The sequence below is a fragment of the Epinephelus fuscoguttatus genome, linkage group LG12, assembly GCF_011397635.1.
Source record: "Epinephelus fuscoguttatus linkage group LG12, E.fuscoguttatus.final_Chr_v1".
Lineage (NCBI taxonomy): Eukaryota > Metazoa > Chordata > Actinopteri > Perciformes > Serranidae > Epinephelus > Epinephelus fuscoguttatus.
In genome coordinates this window covers 44,212,938-44,225,248 of record NC_064763.1, presented here as the reverse complement: position 1 = coordinate 44,225,248, position 12,311 = coordinate 44,212,938, and the positions used below count along the sequence as shown (strand labels likewise).

The 12,311-nt window shown below is 43.6% G+C and overlaps 1 protein-coding gene across 1 annotated transcript; it reads left to right on the top strand.

Moving 5' to 3' along the window:
* The first annotated feature begins 1,919 nt into the window (after positions 1–1,919).
* Positions 1,920–11,749, top strand: prob1 (proline-rich basic protein 1). Its single transcript, XM_049593013.1, has 5 exons — positions 1,920–2,083; positions 2,676–3,130; positions 3,417–3,518; positions 3,594–3,801; positions 6,987–11,749. The coding sequence occupies exons 2-5, from the start codon at positions 2,696–2,698 to the stop codon at positions 8,618–8,620; spliced, it is 2,379 nt and encodes a 792-aa protein (XP_049448970.1). The 5' UTR covers positions 1,920–2,083; positions 2,676–2,695; the 3' UTR covers positions 8,621–11,749.
* Positions 11,750–12,311: the final 562 nt, after the last annotated feature.

Sequence of the window (12,311 nt, the reverse complement as noted above, 5' to 3'; positions counted from 1 at the left end):
TCATTATATAGATGTGATGTATCAGACTGTATAAACAAAACAACAATAAATATAAATACACAAAAACTAAATGTAAAGAGGATACTGACAATAATGTAGTTTCTATGACAACAACACTGTCCGCACCACACACATCTACGCAAAGCAACATTTGGACATACAGCAAAATATAGATATACACCCAACAACATATAGACATACACACAGCAACATATAGACATACACACAGCAACATATAGACATACACACAGCAACATATGGACATACACACAGCAACATATAGACATACACATAGCAACATATGGACATACACACAGCAACATATAGACATACACACAGCAACATATAGACATAGTAGTTCAATCAATCAATCAATCAATTTATTTATAAAGCCCAATAGTCACAATTTGCCTCACAGGGCTTTACAGCATACGACATCCCTCTGTCCTTATGACCCTCACAGCTGATCAGGAAAAACTCCCCAAAAAACCCTTTAACGGGGAAAAAAAAAACAGTAGAAACCTCAGGAAGAGCAACTGAGGAGGGATCCCTCTTCCAGGACGGACAGACGTGCAATAGATGTCGTACAGAACAGATCAGCATGATAAATTAACAGTAATCTGTATGACACAGGGAGACAGAGAGAGAGAGAGAGAGAGAGAGAGAGATGCAGGTAATGACAGTAGCTTACAACAACATTAATGAAAGTAATAATATTATAGTTATAGTTCTGGCTACTGTGGTACAATATGTTGAAAGTATGTATTAATACCTGGCAGTATACATGTGTGACAATAGTCATATGTGTATAATAACAGTAGAAGTATGACTAATGACTAATGATGGCAGCAGCAGCAGGAGGCATCTGGCAGGACCACGGCAGCAGCACAACCACACACGTCACGCTGTCCAGGCACCGCTGTGATATGAGTTAATCTGAGAGACAGTGGAGCACAAAGGCTCCGGAGAAGAAGCCAAGTTAGTGACATCCAGAATGGCCGAGTTAGCAAGATGCAGTAATAGGATACGAGAGAGAGAGAGAGAGAAGGAGAGAGGGTGCCCGGTGTATTATAGGGGGGTCCTCCGGCAGACTAGGCCTAAGTCAGCCTAACTAGGGGCTGGTACAGGGCAAGCCTGAGCCAGCCCTAACTATAAGCTTTATCAAAGAGGAAAGTCTTAAGTCTAGTCTTAAATGTGGAGACGGTGTCTGCCTCCCGGACCGTAACAGGAAGATGATTCCACAGGAGAGGAGCCTGATAGCTGAAGGCTCTGGCTCCTGATCTACTTTTGGAGACTTTAGGGACCACGAGTAACCCTGTGTTCTCAGAGCGCAGTGTTCTGGTGGGATAATATGGCACTATGAGCTCTCTAAGATATGACGGAGCTTGACCATTTAGAGCTTTATAAGTTAACAGTAGGATTTTAAATTCAATTCTGGATTTTACAGGGAGCCAGTGCAGAGAAGCTAAAACAGGAGAAATATGATCTCGTTTCTTAGTTCCTGTTAGTACACGTGCTGCTGCATTCTGAATTAGCTGGAGAGTTTTTAAGGACTTACTAGAGCTACCTGATAACAGAGAGTTACAGTAATCCAGCATTGAGGTAACAAAAGCGTGGACCAATTTTTCTGCATCTTTTCGGGTCAGGATAGGCCTAATTTTCGCAATATTACGCAGATGAAAAAATGCAGTCCTTGAGGTTTGCTTTAAATGAGAATTAAAAGACATACACACAGCAACATGTAGATATTTATGTGTGTGTGTGTGTGTGGAGGGGGGGTGTTGGTGCAGGGACAGGGGCAGTGGATGAGTGTAGGGTTGAAGGGGCGGGGCTTGTCCGCAGCCTCGTCTGTCCGTCACCTCCTAAAATAACCTGCAGTCCGATACCAGCGCTCTCTCTCTCTCTATGTCTCTGTTTATCTCTATGTGTCTCCCCTGTCTGTGCTCTGTTACTAACACCCCGCCTCTTTCTCTCTCTCTGGATGAGCAGCCAGTCGGTGTCGATCGTCCAGACGATCTGGAGCACTGTAGGACCTGAACCTCCTGAACCGGCTCTTACAGATCAAAGACCCAAAGAGTTCTGGGTAAGATTTACTTTACTGAAAACTGTGGACTGTCCCTTTAAACAGGGACCTGGACTTGGACTCTAGACTAACTCTGGACCTGGACCTGGACCTGTACTCTAGGCTGACTCTGGACCTGGAACTGGACCTGGATTCTAGACTGACTCTACACCTGGACCTGTACTCTGGTAAAATTTATTCTGACTGAAAATTGTGTACTTTCCCTTTAAACAGGGATCCTGGTCCTGGTCTCGGACCACAGACAGAGACTCTAACAGGTTTAAAATCGTCTGACTTATTTGTTTTATTTTTTTTATTCTCAGTTTGTTTTGTTTCTTCGTTGATGCTGAAATTTTATTTGTTTCTTTATTTGTTTGTTTGTTTTAGATGTTTTTTCAAACTGTTTCAATCGTCTGATGTTGCAAGTTATTGATGAAAGTTTGAATCAGCTGATCAGTTCATGCTTCTCTGTAACTGGCTGCTTCAGCTGCCTCAATCTTTATTTTACTCTGTTGTTTGTGTGACGATGAAAACTGTTATATGGAGGTAAACGCCCCGATCATGTGATCAGTCATGTGAACAATAACTGCGGTAACATTCTGTCATTTTTCAGACAAACAGAAACTTTAAACCATGAACAACAGACTGGACCAAAGAGGAAGAGGAAGTGGAGCAGGTGCAGGTGCAGGAGCAGGAGGAGGAGGAGAGAGGGAGTTCTTTCTCAGCACTCACCGCTGCCCTGAAGTTGACCTGCTGCCACATCACAGCTGTCAGACACAGATTCCTCCACCATGTTCAGTAGTTCCTGCAGAGACAAGCTGTGATGTCACCTGTCAAGGTCAGACTGAGGAAAATTACCTGGACATTTCCTCCACCTGCTGCTCTAAAGAAGAGGAGGAAGAAGAAAAGGAGGTAAAGGTGGAGGAGGATGAAGAGGGGAGCGTCAGCGACTGGTCGGAGGAAGATCTCTCGCTCCACTTCTCTCCATCTGTCATCCTCCCGTCAGACGAGGAAGAGTCCGATCCAGAAAGCGGCTTTGAGTGTATCGATGTCACCATGGATACACAGGTGAGCTTCATCGTCAACTAGCTGGTAACATTTGGGGCATCTGTGAGTTGTTCACTCACCGCAAGTTTGGCGGTTCAATTCTTGTATCTTCCCGTCTGCACGACTGCAAAATACTGAACGTGACACTGCTCCTGATGGCTGAGTCAATAACCCCAGCATCGGCCACCAGACTGCGAATGTGACTCGACTTTAAGTGGTTGAAAGACAAGAGCAGCGCCACACGAGCACAACTCGACTGATCATCCCATCGTATTAATAATTTTCTGTGTTTTCATCTGTCGTCCAGGTAAAAGGTTCAGAGGGGGAGGGGCAAAAGATGGTCCCAAAACGATTGATTCAACTGAAGAAGAAAAACAACAACGCTGAAAACAACACTGAGAAACTGCAGGTATGACTACTTCCTGTTCACCTGTCCGAACCTGTCTGTCTGCCTGTCTGTCCGTTTACCTGTCTACCTGTTCAGGTGATACTGAAGGACGGACCTGCTGAAGGGGGAGGAGCTTACAGTGAGGTGTCAGCCAAGGAATTGCTCTGTCCTACCATCCATCGCTGCCCTGACCTGTTGCTACGGCAACACAGTATGCCCGCCTCCCTCCACATGCACTCGACCACCAGCAGTGACGTTGAAAGCTACAGGGTCTACAGGGGCCTGGTGGGAGGGGCCAGTCCAGGTAACAACCCCTGTAATACACCTGTCTACAACCAGAAACCTTCCATTTGCAATGGCAGTTTTGGGGGGGGGGGGGGGGGGGGGGGCGGGGGCTGCAAGAGCCAGAGGGGCAACGCAGAACGCGGAACTAAATCGTCTCAACAGGTTGCCGGTCGGACCACTTAAAGAGGCGCACCCACTGGATCATGCAAAATACACCACACAAGGAGGAAAAGGGCACGAGTTTATATATATATAGCGTTTCCTATACATAGTCTAATTTACCCCACCATAGTCTCCAAAAATCGGCCAGATATAAAATGCCTCCAGTAAATGAATGTCACTCTGTAGCGCACCCACTGGAGGTCTTCTGAGAACTCTTTGGCTCCCCCTCCTTCCCCCTCACCCTCCCCGGCCTCACCACAGACGTCGCTCTGCTGACGTGAGCTTGAGTTGATAGAGCAGAACGCATTTCAAAATGGAATACTGAAAGCCAAAACACACTTGCGGCATTGTGTGGCTGTATTTAAGACAACTCTGAGCCTGCACGGCAACACACAGCACCACTGAAGTAAGCTCTTTTTCTTTCTTATTTGGCTCATGGTAGTTACATGTCACATCATGTTGATGGAGTGATGTGAAATATGATCTGGATTTTTCATGGGTGCTTTATTTTGAAATTCAACTGGTTACTCTCGTTTTTTCTGAGCCTGACTTCCTGTTTGACTCATTTGGTCTGTGCACATTGACGTGCTGTGGCGCAGCATCCATCAAAAATAGACCCGTTGCGTATTTGTAGCGGAGTGGAGCACCGAGCCACTTCTAGGCCGCAGCTGGTGGAGCAGCTTACATTGACTTGAATGGCCGCTATTAGCTCCGGCAACCACGCCTCGGCTGGATCGCGCAGGCCACGGATCCAGTGGGTTGCCATAAATGGGCCTGTCCCAGAGGCATTCAATTACCAGAGGACTTCTGAAATCTTCTTTTCGAAGCCACATAAAATGAAATGCTCTGACTCAGGGTGCCATACTTGCAAATCGTGAGGAAGGGAAGGAGGAAAGCAATGATTTGTGTCTGTTTGTGTGTAATTAATTTGAGTCTTACCTTTTGTTTTCTCTTCGTATTGCGTATTTTGTATTGTTTTGCGTATCTGTAACTGTGTTTGAGTGAGAGAGTTTTAAAGGAATATTTTGTCTGCAAATGATTTCAGACAAAAAAAATAGCCCTCCATCAGTACGTCAGTCATTTTTCTTTTGATTACTGAAATGTTTAACCACTTATCCTTAGCTGTGCTTTAAGTGTTACCCTTCACCATTACATACCACTAGTGTTTTTATCAGTAAAAATAGAACATATTTCACACATAAAAAGCACAAAGATGTTGAAATCTAGGCATATTTTGCCATCATAACTTGGCTGTCAGAATTCACCAGATTGATGCGCCTTTAGATCAAATATATACAAAATTTTCTCCCAGGGGATATATATATATATATATATATATATACTGTATATGTATGTATGTTATTGTTCAGACTTAGATATTTGAGCCTACTTCAATCAATCAATCAATCAATCAATACATTTTATTTATAAAGCCCAATATCACAAATCACAATTTGCCTCACAGGGCTTTACAGCATACGACATCCCTCTGTCCTTATGACCCTCACAGCTGATAAGGAAAAACTCCCCAAAAAAAACCTATAACGAGGGGGGGAAAAAAAAAGGTAGAAACCTCAGGAAGAGCAACTGAGGAGGGATCCCTCTTCCAGGACGGACAGACGTGCAATAGATGTCTATGTGATACTTGTATGTGCCCCTGTATCAAAAGGAATGGCCCTAGCTTGGCCCCCCCATTAAAACTGTCCTAGAACCGCTACTGTCCATTTGTCATCTGAGAAGTATCGACCAATCACGTTTGAAGATTGATCGAAATTCAATCACTGAACCTGTGGGCTTCGTCTGACGGTGGTTTCACTTTTTTATTTTTGTCTTTATTGGCATGTAGAAATCTATGATTACCCACAAGGAGCGCCCAGAAAAGGAAGTCTGGACACTGAAATATCTGCCTCGGTCACTAAACACTCATCATCGTTAGACTGATAGACGATGCTCCCTTCCTCACCTGAACCTGTCATAGTACCCCTCACCTGCACCTGTCGTAATGCCCCGTCCCTCACCTATACCTCTCATAATGCCCTACCCAAACCCTGTACCTTTAAAGAAAAGATGACTCCTGCAGTCACTTTTACTCTGCTTTATTTATTCGTCAACATTTCGGTCAAGCATGGACCTTCATCAGGACTTCCTGTTCGTTCGGTCAAGCATGGACCTTCATCAGGATCCTGTCCTGATGAAGGTCCATGCTTGACCGAAACATTGATGAATAAATAAAGCAAAGTAAAAGTGACTGCAGGAGTCATCTTTTCTTTAAAAGTACAAGTCCAAGGGGATCAACTCCCGGCATAACGCTCCTCACCTGTACCTGTAATAACTCCCCTCACCTGTACCTGTCATAACACTCCTCACCTGCACCCACCATAACACCCCCACCTGTACCTGTAATAACTCCCCTCATCTGCACCTGGCATAATGCTCCTCACCTGTACCTGTAATAACTCCCCTCACCTGTACCTGTCATAACACTCCTCATCTGCACCTGTCATAACACCCCCCACCTGTACCTGTAATAACTCCCCTCACGTGTACTTGTCATAACTCCCCCCATCAGTACCTGTTAAAACTCCCCTCACCCATACCTTTCAAAATATCCCTCACCTGTACCTGTCATAGTACCCCTCACCTGTACCTGTCATAACTCCCCGCCCCTCACCTGATCCTGTCGTAATGCCCCCCAGCTGTACCTGACGTAACGCCTCTTACCTGTACCTGGCATAACACCCTTCATCTGTACCTGTCATAACACCCCTCACCTGTACCTGTCATAATATCGCTCTCACCTGTAGTTACAGGTGTCCACAGCTGTTATGTTAGTCAGGATCTATTACCTGCAGCTACTTCACAAGCTTCATTAACAAGTAAAGACTTGTGAAGCAGCTGAATAAAGTTTTTTAATTAAAACTTTGTGACATTTTTGATCAGTTTGTTTTGAATCTGACAGACTCAAACGACTGATACACCTGGCTCAGGTGAACTTCCTGTGGGTAGTCTGAGGTTGTGATCAGGTGTATTTCTGGTTTTCAGGATTTGCTGTCGGAGATGTTGGAATGTCAGCGCCGAGGCAGCGGCTGCAGAAGTCATTCTCTTTGGATGAAACCAAAACAAAAATGGCATCCTGCATCATTAAGAGTGTTCTGTCAAAGAAGATGCAGGTGGAGCAGAACACCTGGAAAACTTCCGAACTGCAGAAGAAACCTGAGATGGGCCTCCATCAGCAGGGGAGGGAGGGGGGAGGAGGAGGCGTGTCTAAAGCTCCAGTTCACGTGGTCAGAGATGTGAGGAGTTTACTTAAAAACACCTACAGCCTGTCTTTCTCCACAACAACACATGACAATAACAACCAGACATCAAGTTTCAAGTTGATCACTCAGCAGGACAGCCCCCCCCCCACCTACCAGCAGGCGATGGGGGTCAAAGGTTCACTGAATGCCCGAGGACATGTCACCAAAGTTACTGCAGCTCTCAGCCAATCACAGGACAGGGATCAGAGCAACAGACTCAGTCAACAAAGACACGGCAGCGAGCCAATGATAAGAGAGGCGGATGATGTCACCTGGCCTGTCAGCAGTGACCAAGCAGGGAGAACCGGAGGTGTGAGTCACCAGGCTGGGACCTCCCTCCCCCCCTCAGTGTTTGTCCCGCCCACCCCTCCCTCCTCCATCAGACACCCCCAGGGGACCAAGCCTCCACCCTCCACCCAGGATGAGGATCTGGTCCTGGGGTTGATGTCTCAGTCTGCCCCAAAAACCTCGCACCAGATCCTACACCCATGTTTATACACCCCCTCCGCCCTGCCGGTCTCCCCCCCCACCCTGCAGCCCCCCTCTGCCCTGCCAGTCTTCCCCCCCACTCTGCAGCCCCCCTCTGCCCTGCCAGTCTTCCCCCCCACTCTGCAGCCTTTCTCTGCCCTGCCGGTCTTCGCCCCCACCCTGCAGCCCCACCCGGAGAGGGTGAGCTTCATCCAGACCGAGCTGCAGGCAGTTCCTCCTCTTCGCCTACTGAAGAGGTCTGAGGAGAACTGGTTGACTGGGAGCACCTCCGACCACCTGGACGCCTTCATCAGGACCAGGACTGCAAGAGACCATGACAACAACAGCAACACAGTGACACCTGCAACACAGGAGCAACATGAGCAACACAAGCAACATGAGCAACAGCAACCTCAACAGCAACTTCAGCAGCAGCAGTTTCTGTGCAGCCTTCAGGGTTTCTTACCTGCACAGGTGGGCAGTGACTTCCTCATCGAAATCCCGGGTGCTGCTGCAGCACCTAGGGCCCTCCTCAGTAGCCCCGCCCCCCATGGTTGTCCCGCCCCCATACACATGATGCTAGAACCGAAAAGTGGGCGGTACTTCTACGTGGATGCGCCCCCACCACCTCAGAGGAAAATGCTGCTGGATCCAGAAACTGGTCAGTACATCCAGGTGTTCCTACCTGCAGCCAGATCCGCCCCCAACACCGGCGTATTCCCAGTGCGCTGCGCAAACTCCACCCCCACTGTGATGCACGTTGCACCCGCCATGGTAAACCCCGCCCCCACCATCCTGTCAGTGATGCAGTTCCAGGCGCCGGTTGCCATCTCCTCTCTGTACGCACCACCCTCCCTCCCATCCACACTGCACCGACCATCAGTGAACTTCACCCATACAGCACCGTGATGACATCATCATCTCCATGCAGATCAAACTTCCTGTTTTCAGAGTTCAGTAAAAATCACGACATCATTAACAAACTGTAAATCATAATCAAACAACAACAAATAAACATGATTGTTGAACTGAGTCTGCGCAATATCACTTTCAGTGTGATTATTAATTATCGATTATTGATAATTGATAGTTGGTTACAGATGTGTCTGTCGTCATGACAACATTTCACCTCATACTGTTTTTGGGTTGTTGTTTGATTTTATTTTTGGAAGTTGATGACCTGAAACCAAAAACACACAAAGAAGAGATAAATTCATTTATTTTATTTTTGCATTGTGAAACAACATGGAATAATCACATCGTTAAAAAATGAAAACAATCACACAAAAACAATATTATATTATACAATAATACAAAATTAATATAGCTTAAACTTTAAGAACCAGAAACACAAATACAAACAACAATGTGACATCATACGATTATTTATTTATTGATTTATTTACGTTCATGATTTTTACTAATAAATCAAAAAATAATGCGCTGTCAGTTCGGTGTGCTGCAGGGCTCCATACTGGGAACCAGTTTATTTTCAGTACTGGAAATTTTACTGTTTGGAAAACACTACACATGTCTCTGTTACAGTGACAGAAAATACTTTTAATATTTAATATTTCCTGTTTTTTGTTTCTTTATTCGACAGAAATGTTTGATCAAGTTTAAACTTTTGATCTCATGTTTTAATCTTTTGATCTCATGTCGAAACATTTGATCTCATGTTTTAAACTTTTGATCTCATGTTTTTTTTTTAACTTTTGATCTCATGTTTTAAACTTTGATCTCATTTTTAACATCTGATCTCATGTTTTAAACTTTTGATCTGAAGTTTTTAAGTTTTGATCTCATGTTTTTAACTTCTGATCTCATGTTTTATACTTTTGATCTCATGTTTTAAACTTTTGATCTCGTGTTTTTTTTAACTTTTGATCTCATGTTGAAACGTTTGATCTCATGTTTTTAACTATTGATCTCATGTTTAAACTTCATGAAAATGATTTGATAATTCAGGTTTATTCTGTCTTCACTTCTGAGACAACACAAATACATAGGGTTGTTTTTCTTTCACTATGATTGTCATTTTCACGAAAAGTTTTCAGGTTGTGAAAAGTTTAAAAAAACAAATATGTAGTTTTATATTAAAAAAATGTCATGTTGATGAAGAAAGGTTTGTTTTGTCACTTTTTGTTTAGTTTTGTTTTTACGGTCACAATATTAAAAATATTTTTTTTTATTTTTTGATGTTATAAATAAACATAAATGAAAACTAAGAATTTGTTTTGTTTGTTTTTGTTTTGGTTTGTGTATCCTTCCTGCTTATGGTGTAAATATATTGAGGTATCCATGGCAACAGACACCATCGTGAGGAAAAGTACAAACAATAAAAAATGTTATAATGAAACAGCTGTGAAATTAAGATTATAAAGTCCATTCAGTTTTAAATGGTGAACTCATTGAGCTATGACATCACACTGAGGTGCAGTTCTGATTGGCTCATTGACAGAGGCAGTTTGTTGACTTTAGAATGAGACTGAAACAGATCGTCATGTTTCATGTTCTCTAGTCTCGCCACCAGACAATCAGAGATCTCCGCCTTCTGATAGTTTGGGGACACTCCTTTCTAAAGTGTCTTTAACACACCGGCGAAAACGGCCGGCAACAAAGCAACACCTCTTGCATTTTTGAAAAGGACACGCCTTCTCGGAAATGTGCGCTCCCCCTTTTCTCCTCCGCAAGGAAACAAACACACAGAGAGCTTGAAAATGGATGCCGAGAGATTAAACTGTGTTTTATCAAACGTGTGCTCATCCGTGAAGAAAATATTTTTTCCAGTGGATGTCTTAGTTATAACTTGATTGAGCTAACTGGAGTAGTTTCATGTCGTATCCGACAACGGGAGGCTTTTAACAGATGACGTCCTGATGTTAGCTTTGCTGCTAACTTGGTGTTAGCTGTCCCTGTCAGCTGCAGCCACTGATGCTTTCTAGACATTGTGATTTCCCAAAACTGAATAAATACCACACATAGCAACACAAAACTGCTTTGCTAGCTCAATCATGTTGTAACTAAGATATCCGCTGGAAAAGATATTTTTTTCACAGACCGTTTAATGAGTTATTACCTATTACAGACATCGCTAACAGCTAACAGGGCTAACAGCTAATGGTTAGCCCAGCTAAGCGTGCACACAGAAATAGTAATGTTTGTTCAATCACTGTGTTTATAGACTTTACAAACATCGGATTAGTCTAAACGGTGATACAGTGATGTGAAAAATGTGATATATATACATTTAGCTATATATATATTTAGCTAAAAGCTCTGCTGGTTTTCTACCTGGAAGTATTTGTAAACAACAAGGCGATTCCCTCTATAGTCCGGTCGGACGGATGAGTCATGGCCTTGTAACAGATTATGTTTGTTTCTTTTAGTTGGCGAGAATGTGTCGCCGCAAATGCGACAAACATCCACTAACGCTGACAGCGTTTTCTGCGAGCGCAACTTGAGCCATTTTGTACCGCTACACGTGTTTCTAGTGGGACTATGTTTACGAGCACAAGAGTTCAGCGAGCCACCGAAGGACCGCCCTGCAGATTTACTATTGGTTCTGCAACGTAGGGAGTTTTTTTAAACTCTGAAATTGTATCCGCCCATCTAAACACAAAATCAGGGAGAAAGTCATCAGTCTTTAGTTAAGCAAAGCATCTAAAGACTGACTTGTGAGTCTACATGTTCTCAGTCTGATTCATTCATTTATGTCTGACCACAACTGGAAGGTAACTGACCTGAGTACTCAAGTAACTTCACGCAAGTTCAAATTCAAGATACTTTTACTTTAGTATTTCCATTTCCTGCTCCACTATCTGTCCATTGAAACCCATGCATCTCCAGATGTTGGATGTTTGTCATAAACTGAAAGATGAAGTGTTCCTTTATGTGTCGATGTTTGTGATAAACTGAAGGATGAAGTGTTCCTTTATGTGTTGGATGTTTGTGATAAACTGAAGGATGAAGTGTTCCTTTGTGTGTTGGATGTTTGTGATCAATTGAAGGATGAAGTGTTCCTTTATGTGTCGGTGTTTGTGATAAACTGAAGGATGAAGTGTTCCTTTATGTGTTGATGTTTGTGATAAACTGAAGGATGAAGTGTTCCTTTATCTGTGGATGTTTGTGATAAACTGAAGGATGAAGTGTTCCTTTATGTGTCGGTGTTTGTGATAAACTGAAGGATGAAGTGTTCCTTTGTGTGTTGGATGTTTGTGATCAACTGAAGGATGAAGTGTTCCTTTATCTGTGGATGTTTGTGATAAACTGAAGGATGAAGTGTTCTTTTATGTGTCGATGTTTGTGATAAACTGAAGGATGAAGTGTTCCTTTATGTGTTGGATGTTTGTGATCAACTGAAGGATGAAGTGTTCCTTTATGTGTTGATGTTTGTGATAAACTGAAAGATGAAGTGTTCCTTTATGTGTCGATGTTTGTGATCAACTGAAGGATGAAGTGTTCCTTTATGTGTTGATGTTTGTGATAAACTGAAGGATGAAGTGTTCCTTTATCTGCCGATGTTTGTGATAAACTGAAGGATGAAGTGTTCTTTTATGTGTCGGATGTTTGTGATAAACTGAAGGATGAAGTGTTCCTT

What these genes read in the sequence shown, in the direction of transcription:
- prob1 (XM_049593013.1), top strand. Translation starts at nt 2,696, where the DNA reads ATGAACAACAGACTGGACCAAAGAGGAAGAGGAAGTGGAGCAGGTGCA. An exon ending in ATGTCACCATGGATACACAG is followed by an intron (nt 3,131 to 3,416) that starts GTGAGCTTCATC and finishes TCTGTCGTCCAG; the next exon opens with GTAAAAGGTTCAGAGGGGGA. An exon ending in ACAACACTGAGAAACTGCAG is followed by an intron (nt 3,519 to 3,593) that starts GTATGACTACTT and finishes CTACCTGTTCAG; the next exon opens with GTGATACTGAAGGACGGACC.